The sequence below is a fragment of the Podarcis raffonei genome, chromosome 15, assembly GCF_027172205.1.
Source record: "Podarcis raffonei isolate rPodRaf1 chromosome 15, rPodRaf1.pri, whole genome shotgun sequence".
Classification (NCBI taxonomy): Eukaryota; Metazoa; Chordata; class Lepidosauria; order Squamata; family Lacertidae; genus Podarcis; species Podarcis raffonei.
Window position 1 is genome coordinate 37743577 of NC_070616.1, and position 9192 is coordinate 37752768.

At 48.0% G+C, this 9192-nt stretch overlaps 1 protein-coding gene across 1 annotated transcript; it reads right to left on the reverse strand.

The window, feature by feature from the left end:
* Positions 1 to 4264: 4264 nt before the first annotated feature.
* LOC128402676 (leucine-rich repeat-containing protein 26-like) lies at positions 4265 to 9153 on the reverse strand. Its single transcript, XM_053366976.1, has 2 exons — positions 7651 to 9153; positions 4265 to 6325 (listed from the first exon to the last, which is right to left on the reverse strand). Exons 1-2 carry the CDS (start codon positions 8321 to 8323, stop codon positions 6054 to 6056), a joined length of 945 nt encoding a protein of 314 aa, XP_053222951.1. The 5' UTR covers positions 8324 to 9153; the 3' UTR covers positions 4265 to 6053.
* Positions 9154 to 9192: the final 39 nt, after the last annotated feature.

Here is a 9192-nt window from a genome sequence, read left to right on the forward strand (position 1 = left end):
ATAATGATTTTTTATTACAGATTTTTATAACAACACAAACATATAACAAATACATAAACAAACAAAAAACAAAAACAGAACAGAAAAAAAAACATGTACCATTTCGTATCTTAGTTTCTTATACCTTTCTTCCCCGACTTCCTCATGCCTCCCTTTTCTGTATTCCAAGTTCTTATCAATTACTCAGCAAATCTTCCCTTATTTTAATTAAAATTTAAACTAATCTTCCTTATTCTCCTTGTCTTAACCATTGCTAATAGTAACCATTTACTTTCCAGTCCAACATCATTCTAGCTTTCATTAATTTTATAATATTTCTTTAGATAGTCCTTGAACTTTTTCCATTCTTCTTGCGCTGCTTCTCTTCCCTGGTTTCGGATTCTGCTCGTCATTTCTGCCAAGCCTATGTAGTCAATCACCTTCATCTGCCATTCTTCCAGTGTGGGTAAATCTTGCGTCTTCCAGTACTTCGCAATGAGTATTCTAGCTGCTGTTGTAGCATACATAAAGAAAGTTATGTCTGTCTTTAACACCCCCTGGCCGACAATACCCAAGAGAAAGGCCTCTGGTTTCTTGGGGAAAGTATATTTAAATACCTTTTTCAGTTCATTATAGATCATTTCCCAGAATGCTTTAATCTTCGGGCACGTCCACCAGAGGTGAAAGAATGTACCTTCCTTTTCCTTACATTTCCAACATTTACTGTCAGGCAAATGGTAAATCTTTGCAAGCTTGACTGGGGTTATGTACCACCTATAGATCATTTTCATAATATTCTCTCTTAAGGCATTACATGCCGTAAATTTCATCCCGGTGGTCCACAACTTTTCCCAATCAGCAAACAAAATATTATGACCAATGTCCTGAGCCCATTTAATCATAGCTGATTTAACCGTTTCATCTTGTGTATTCCATTCCAGCAGAAGATTATACATTTTTGACAAATTCTTGGTACTGGGTTCTAACAATTCTGTCTCCAATTTTGATTTTTCCACCTGGAAGCCAATTTTACTGTCCAATTTAAACACTTCATTTATTTGATGATAGTGCAGCCAATCTCTCACCTTCCCTTTTAATTTCTCAAAACTCTGCAATCTCAATTTGTCCCCTTCCTTTTCCAAAATTTCCCAGTATCTTGGCCACTTCGACTCCATGTTTAACTTTTTAACTGCCTTTGCTTCCATTGGCGATAGCCACCTTGGAGTTTTATTTTCCAGCAAGTCTTTGTATCTGATCCAGACATTTAATAATGCTTTTCTGACAATATGGTTTTTGAAACTTTTGTGTGCTTTAACCTTGTCATACCACAAATATGCATGCCACCCAAAAATGTTATTAAAGCCTTCCAAATCCAAAATGTCTGTGTTTTCAAGAAGCAGCCATTCTTTCAGCCAGCAGAAAGCTGCCGCTTCATAATACAGTTTAAAGTCTGGCAGGGCAAACCCCCCTCTTTCCTTTGTATCCGTTAATATCTTGAATTTAATTCTGGACTTTTTGCCCTGCCAAACAAATTTAGATATATCTTTTTGCCACTTCTTGAAACAGTCCATTTTATCCATTATTTGCAATGCTTGGAACAAAAACAACATTCTTGGCAATACATTCATTTTTATAACTGCAATTATTTATTTCTCTTTAAAAAGTTTATTTCTCTTTAAAAAGGCGCTGAACACAGGAAGTTGCCTCACTCTACTGGTCCGTCTAGCTCAGTATTATGAGCTCTCCCGGGTTTCAGGCCAGGAATCTTTCTCAGCCCTGCCTGGAGATGCCAGTGAAGGTTGAACTTGGGACATCTTGCAGGCAAAGCAGAGGCTATTCCACTGAGAACCCTTCCAATGGAATGAACCTTAACTGGATAAACATACTGTATAACTGAAGCTTGTGGTGGGCTGGGGGTAGATCAGAAGCAAGTTCAAAAGCCAGCACTTCATTCAGGGCCTGGCACATGCTCCAAAGGAAAAGTAAAGGCTGCAGGATCAGAGAATTGGAATGGGCCCAAAGGACAATGTGTGAAAACACACTGGCTCTCCTTTTAATGGCTGCATTCTCTGTTTTCTGTCTGCAGAGCAATTATTATTCTGCTCACTAAATTATTGCCTATGGCCAGGGAATACCCACTCTGCATAACTGCTCAACACACACGCAAAACATAAATTCTGTTCTTGGGTCCATGAGATGCAGCAGTGACACATCCCTTGCTTGCTTCCCACGTGGGATGTACCTACACCTTTTTACAAGTGGGCTTTTATTTTTAGGTTTTCCTTATCCACATTTACCTTTTGCCCCGCTCTTTCCAGGCACTGATCTGTGCTTTAACACACCATGTCTGAGCATGGTTTCTGCTTTGTTTTGCCCTGAGCTTTCCCCACAAAATCCCGCTCTTTAAATCTGGATCAGAGCAAATGTCAATTCGGTTTTTACTCAGATTGCTGTTTGCTTTTACGATTGAGCTTTAAAGAGCAAGTTTTTGCAGGAAAAGCTCCAGAGCAAAAAGGGGGGGGGTGGAGCTTTAAATCACAGACCGTTCTTGGAACGAGAGGAGGAAGGGTCATGTGTATAAGCCCTTATATTGCACAGATGGACTTCGGAAAGTAAGGAACTGAAGTGCCTTCTGAACTGTGTGTGACTCTCTGGAAAGAGAGTTAGGGTGTTGTGTGTTAGGGTTAACTGGCTGCCAGCTAATGTAGCCAAACCAGTGCAGCAGGGCAACTGCCTTCTTACAGGGCTGCCTGCCAAACCCTACTGTCTGCTGTCCACATTCATTTCTGACTCACCTCTAGCCGTCACACCCAACTTGCTGCAACTTTAACTCTCTGTTTCCCCAAGGATAGCTCGGGGAGTGCCTGACACTTCCTAATGTTGGCATTCAAAGTTTCTGAAACCTCAGGGGGAATGCCTGAATATGGCAAACTGAAGTTTTTCATCCAGAAGGCTCAGAGTCAGGTGATGAGTGGTCTGAGGAGAAGAGGGACAAGACTGGAAGGAGGAGGGGTTGGAAGCTGAAGGGGCAACAGGGTTTAGTAAGCAGGAAGAGAGCAGTCCAGAATCAGAGGCTGGAAAGCAGGCAGGCCAAGATGCATGGTGAGGCAGACTGCTGAAGAAGCCAGGGAATCCCCCCTTCCTGCTGGGACCAGCTCCACCCCCCTGGAACATACAGAGAAATGAAGAGGTCAGAGCAGAGAGGGGCTGTGTGCAAGCAGTTTGTGACTGCTTGGGAAAGACCCTGAAGAGGAGGAGCCTTAGGAAGTTCTGGGAAGGCAGGGACCTCCTTGCAACTGCTTTGTTGGAGCAAGACCTACTGGGAAGAGTTGCTGGGACCACTAGGCCTGTGCCGTTTCGGTTTCTCAAATAAGGAGTTAACTTCACTGACACCGTGTTTTTCTTTGATAGCTGACCTAATGCTTGACTCTAGCTCCTGACAGTTACTGCTTTTAAAACGGCAACCCTAAAAACACCACCTGCCCCACGGCATGTGCTGGAGTGGTGTCAAGGTCAAATTACAGCAGCTGCAGGTGGTGTGAAGCAGAAATGGGAACCTGCAAAGGAGTTTGTAGCCATGACCTGACAGTTGCATGCAGCTGAAGGACTAAGCAGGAGGCAGAAACAGGGAGCGGGTGAGATAGGCATCTGGAAGGCAGATGGCAGGGACTGGAAACCTGGAAGGGTAGCTTTTCGCCACAAGGGTGCCCCTAGTTTGAATGGTGAGGCCAAATTTAGCTTGCTTTGCCTGAAAGGAAGTGAGGTGGCATCTTATTCTACCCTGCTGCATTCTTACCGCAGCAGATGGCTCAGACTGAGGAAGTGCTGTGGGACCTGGGAGTAATACACAGCAGGAAGTGAAGCAGGACTGGCTATCTGGGCCACAGTGCCCCTGTCCTGGTTTCAGCTGCTATATGCAAGACTTCTGCTGCATGGATGCTGTTGGCTGGCCTACTTACAGCACCTCTGAGCACGTGCAGAGCAAAGTGGACCGTGTTTTATTACTTTAAAACTTACCACATGGGAACACCCCTTCCCCAATACACTAATTATTGACAATTAATTTTAGGGAAATAGCAAGAATTCACCACTTTTCCTGGCTCTGGGAAACATGGGAGCCTATCATTTCCCAGGGTCAGATTATTTCCCCATGTAGCTCAGCGTTGCTTACGCTGCCTGGCAGTGACGTTTCTCAGCAGGAAGCAAATTTCCTTTTGCATCACCAGCTTTAGACGCACCTCTTTTCTGGCAACCAGTGACTAAAGCATAGAATCCTCGGCAACTGTGCAGCAGACGGGTGGGAATGTGTGCAGAAGAGTAAGATTTGGTCTCTGGTTACCCATTTGGGGGAGCAGCCCTGCATGGGCTCAGCTGCAGGCTGAAAGGGGTCAGCAGCCTTCCAACCTCCAGGATGAAAAGGCAGTCATTTTGCGGTCACCATGGGAGGCATCCAGTAGCCACCTCTGTCTCTAGCACCAGACTAGGCGGAGCATCGACCCACATCCCCATCTAAGGAGCTGAATTGGCACCACATACATGCCTGCCACATCCATCCTCTCCCCTCTATGCTTGTTCAGACCCTAAAGCTCTCCTAAGTGCAACAGAAACTTGTGCAGAGGTGTGTGCTGGCTCAGGCCTCGCTGTATCCTTCCCATCCTGAGAAGCCAGCCCACCCAACCAGCCATCTTCGAGTCACAGATTTGGGTATGCCACAGAACTGGTTGCTGGTCTCTGTGTTCAAACCCTACCTTTTGCTGCAGGCTTGCAGTTATTGGGCGAGTCACCCTTCCTCAGGGGCTTATGTGGCATCATCTTGGAACACTTGCTGTGCCACGCAAAGAGGACAAGTGCCAAGGAGGTTTCTTAAACTGAAGTGAATCAGGACTAGGATGAAGGAGTTGGCCCAGCAGCTGATAGCTTTATAGCATGCATAGGCAAACTAAGGTCCAGGGGCTTGATCTGGCCCAATCGCCTTCTAAATCCAGCCTACGGATGGTCTGGGAATCAGTGTGCTTTTACATGAGTAGAATGTGTGCTTTTATTTAAAATGCATCTCTGGGTTATTTGTGGGGCATAGGAATTCGTGTGTTTTTTTCCGTTTCAAAATATAGTCCGGCCCCTCACAAGGTCTGAGCGACAGTGGACCAGCCCCCTGCTGAAAAAGTTTGCTGACCCCTGCTTTAGAGCGCTAGCTGGAAGCTGATTGGGTCCCCCTGACCTCTGCTGTGCTAGCGGCTGCAAAACACACCCTAGCCAGTGATGGTGCTGACACGCAGCAGAGCAGAAGAAGGGTGCTCAGCACTGCCTCTGCCCACAGCTGCTGATGTCAACACTGCTCCACCCAGTTGCATTTCTGTTGGCAAGAACATGAAAAGAGCCCTGCAGGATCAGGCCAATGGGGACCCATTTTGTCCAGCATCCGTTCTCACCTTGGAAAACCCATAAGCAGGACCTGAGCACACAGGCCTTCTCCCCTCTTGTGGTTTCCACCAGCTGGTATTCAGAAGCATTTAGTGCCTCCCAACTGTGGAGGCAGAGCTTAGCCATCATGGCTCGTAGCCACCAATAGCCATGAATTTGTCTAACCCTCTTTGAAAGTCATCTAGGTTGGTGGTCATCACGGACTCCCAATGGAAGCGAGTTCCACAATTTAGCTCTGTGCTGCACGAAGAAAATCTGTCTTTTGTCTGTCCTGAATCTTCCCACATTCAGCTTCATTTCTCTGTGCTGGCTATAATTTCACAAACTTCTAGCATGTCACCTTTGACTCAAGGCCGGCTTGTGATCCTGGAACTGAGCTGGTGGGGTCACTTCTTCCAGGGTCAAAGGGTGGGGTAGGAGGAAAGGTCCAGAAGCCACTTGCTGCCACTTCACTGCAAACCTGCCTCCTGCTTTCTAGCTGCACACCCCACACTCTTACCCAAGGCTTTCTCACGCTCCCACCCAGGTAAACCCTCAATACCATCAACAAACCAGGAGTAACAGTGACCCATATCGCAGGGCCACAGCGTAACTACATCACAGAGACTGAGGGGGAGTCATCAAAACAGTGGCAGTTTGGAGGCACAGCTTGGCTAGCGAGGACCGCGCTCTGCACGCCTTGCCAGGGCGCCTGGCCGGATGGACGACACCTTGAGGATCTTTGCTTGGGCCACCGCTAGCGAGCCGAAGAGGATGCAGATGCAGATGCTGGTTAAGAAGGTGGACGGGCCAATGAGCAGGAAGAAAGCATAATCTTTTACGTTCAGCCAGGGCTCCCGGCAGTGAGCAAAGGACTCGTTCCCAATGGCAGCGATGGGATGTTGGGTGAGCTGTGTGGGGCGTTTGCAAGAGACAGAGTCCACCTCTGGAAAAGGGAGAGACACGGAGACTCAGGGCAAGGCTGTGGTTATTGCAGCAGTTGGGGATGTTGGACCAGAGGATTGCTAACCAACAAGCACAAACCGGTTTAAGCTCTTAAGCTGCCTGCCAAAGGAATTAACATGGATTGTTTGAAGGTTGCTTCTGCTAAGACCTTTTAGGGAGACCAAGGCACCTGCTGTTCTAAAGTTAGCCAGAAAAGAAATCAAAACAGCAGTTCCAGGTGGTCCCATAACCTCCATAAAAATCCATCAATATGTCTTCCACATGATTAATTGCCAAACCGGAGATAGTTGTGGACCCCTCCCCCCCCGGGTGTCTGGCGGCGAAGGAATCTAATTTAGAAATAAAGGTTGTATCCAATGTTAGTCCTACTCAGAGAAGACCCGCTGAAACTAATGTACAATGGTACCTCGGGTTACATACGCTTCAGGTTACAGACTCCGCTAACCCAGAAATAGTGCTTCAGGTTAAGAACTTTGCTTCAGGATGAGAACAGAAATCGTGCTCCGGCAGCGCGGCAGCAGGAGGGCCCATTAGCTAAAGTGGTGCTTCAGGTTAAGAACAGTTTCAGGTTAAGAACGGACCTCTGGAACGAATTAAGTACTTAACCTGAGGTACCACTGTACATGGCTAACTTAGGTACATTTGTTCCAATGGGTCTGCTTTGAACTTTGTTGGATACAACCCTAAATGAACAAACAGATGGTTAGTCATTTCTAAAGGAGCTGATGGTGCTATAATAAAAGCCAGTTGCACCCAGCTGCCCTGCTTCACCCACCACACACCATGCATTCTTTTGGGCAAGCCTCTTGGGGAAACTGAATCCTCCCCTAAAAAAAAATAATGTTATGGCTCCAATTTATTTGTTTTGAGAAAATGTGTTCACAGACTTGTATTGCTGGAACTTTGAAGGGCAGTGGAGATAACTGGGGAAGAGAACTGAAAATAAAAATTTCAACCACTTTGAGGTTTTCTGCAATCAAGCAGTACAGTCAACTCTTATCTTACATGGGGGTTAGATTTCAGGGATAGTGCATAAAGCTAAAATTGTGTAGAGTCAAAACACGGGTGCAGCAGCTGGTGGAATTGTCAACATCTTTTTTTTCCCAGACACCCGTTTTTAAAAATGATTTTAAAATTTTTTTTGCCAAGCGTATAAAGCTAAATGTGCACAAGTTAAATGTGCCTAAGTTGTGGGTCTACTGTTTATAAATTTCATGAAATAAAACAATAAATAAAGGTGATCGTTGTTAAAGCCACCAGCGACAGGTGAGCTTTCCAACCCCTTCCCTGTTGAGTCCTGCTCACCTGGGACTTTCTCCACGTTGTCAGTGAGCCACTGGTAGAGGGGCTGGATGGCGCAGGTGCACCCCCAGGGGTTGTTGTGCAGCCTGAGGAAGTGCAAAGAAGGCAGGTTGCTGAAGACGTCGGGTGAGAGTGAAACGAGCGCATTGCCCTGCAGAAACAGAGACTCGAGGTGCGGCAAGGAGCTGAGCAGCTCTGGCTCCAGCATCAAGAGCTTGTTGTTCCCCAGGTTCAGCATCCTCAGCTTCGGCACGGGGAGGAAAGTATTGGGTTGCAGGACAATCAGGTAGTTCCCACTCAGGTCCAGTTCCCGCAGCTCACTAAGGCCAGCCAGGGCCTGGGGGTAGATGACCCCGAGGATGTTGCTCCGAAGGCTCAGGTGGCGCAGGGCGCCCTGGACGACAAAGGTGCTGTTCTGGAGGGTGGCAATGCGGTTGTAGTCCAGCAGGACAGTGGTGGCATTGGCTGGAAGGTCCTCCGGTACCCAGCGCAGCTTGTGCTCCATGCAGTTGATTTCCCCAGAGGTACAGCTGCAAACAGCTGGGCAGGCAGAGCAGCTGGGGGATGGGTAGAGGAGGAGGAGGAGGAGGGTGAAAGTGGCAAAGGTCTGAAGGCAACTGCAGCGGGTAGGGCTAGAGCCTGAGGGGAGGACCTGGCTTCTACCGCACCAAGCCATGGAGCCTCCTCTTCATGCCCACCCTGATTCCTGGGCCAGGATTCACAGCTTGCGCTAAAAACCTCACAACCCACCAGCCTTTCCCTGCAAAAGGAGGGCAGTTCTCAGGCTCCCCTTCTTAGCAACTGCCCTTGCTCCAGCAGAGTCCTGCATGCCAGCCTTGCTTCTGCCCAGCTATTAACTTGGCTTCTCTTCTGGGTGCAGCTGATGATGGGTGGAGCTTTCGCTCTTCCTTAGCAAATATTTTAACAGGGCAGCCTCGCCTGCCAAGGGGCAAAGCCACAGCTTCCTCCTGGGCCCAGCCTGTCTCCTCCAAAAGAGCCACACCAGGCTGCCCTGGGATAGCCGGCTCCCGGCTTTGCCTGGCATCACCCCTCGGCTCCTGCTCTCAGGCTGCCCTGGCACATCATGCCAGGCAAGTTAACTGGTTTACTTATTAGTGTGCTTCACCCTGCCCTTCCTCCAAGGAGCTGCTCAGAGCAGCATTTCGGGCTCGCAGCAAGAAGCCTGTACAGTAAGGTCAGCCTTGAAACACAAGGCATAGTTATAGCTGAGGGGATTCACACCACAAGAGGTGGGTGACAGTCAGCTTCAGGAGAAGGACTAGGCAAATTTGAAGAGGAGGAGGAATGATGCAACAACATGCTCATGAGGCTGGAACCGGGATTCCCAAGGGCCTTGCCTACGCTTGACTCCAGCTCCTGACAGTCAGAGAGGGACTTGGCTGTCTGCTGCAGGGGACAGGACGATGGAGGAAGTGGATGAAAACTCTGACAAAGCAGCTTTTGTTCCGCCATAAGGCAGGCCAGCTACTGGCCCATTTCCAGTTGCACAAGGGGTGCCCCATGGACTGCAGGTGCTGGCAGCCA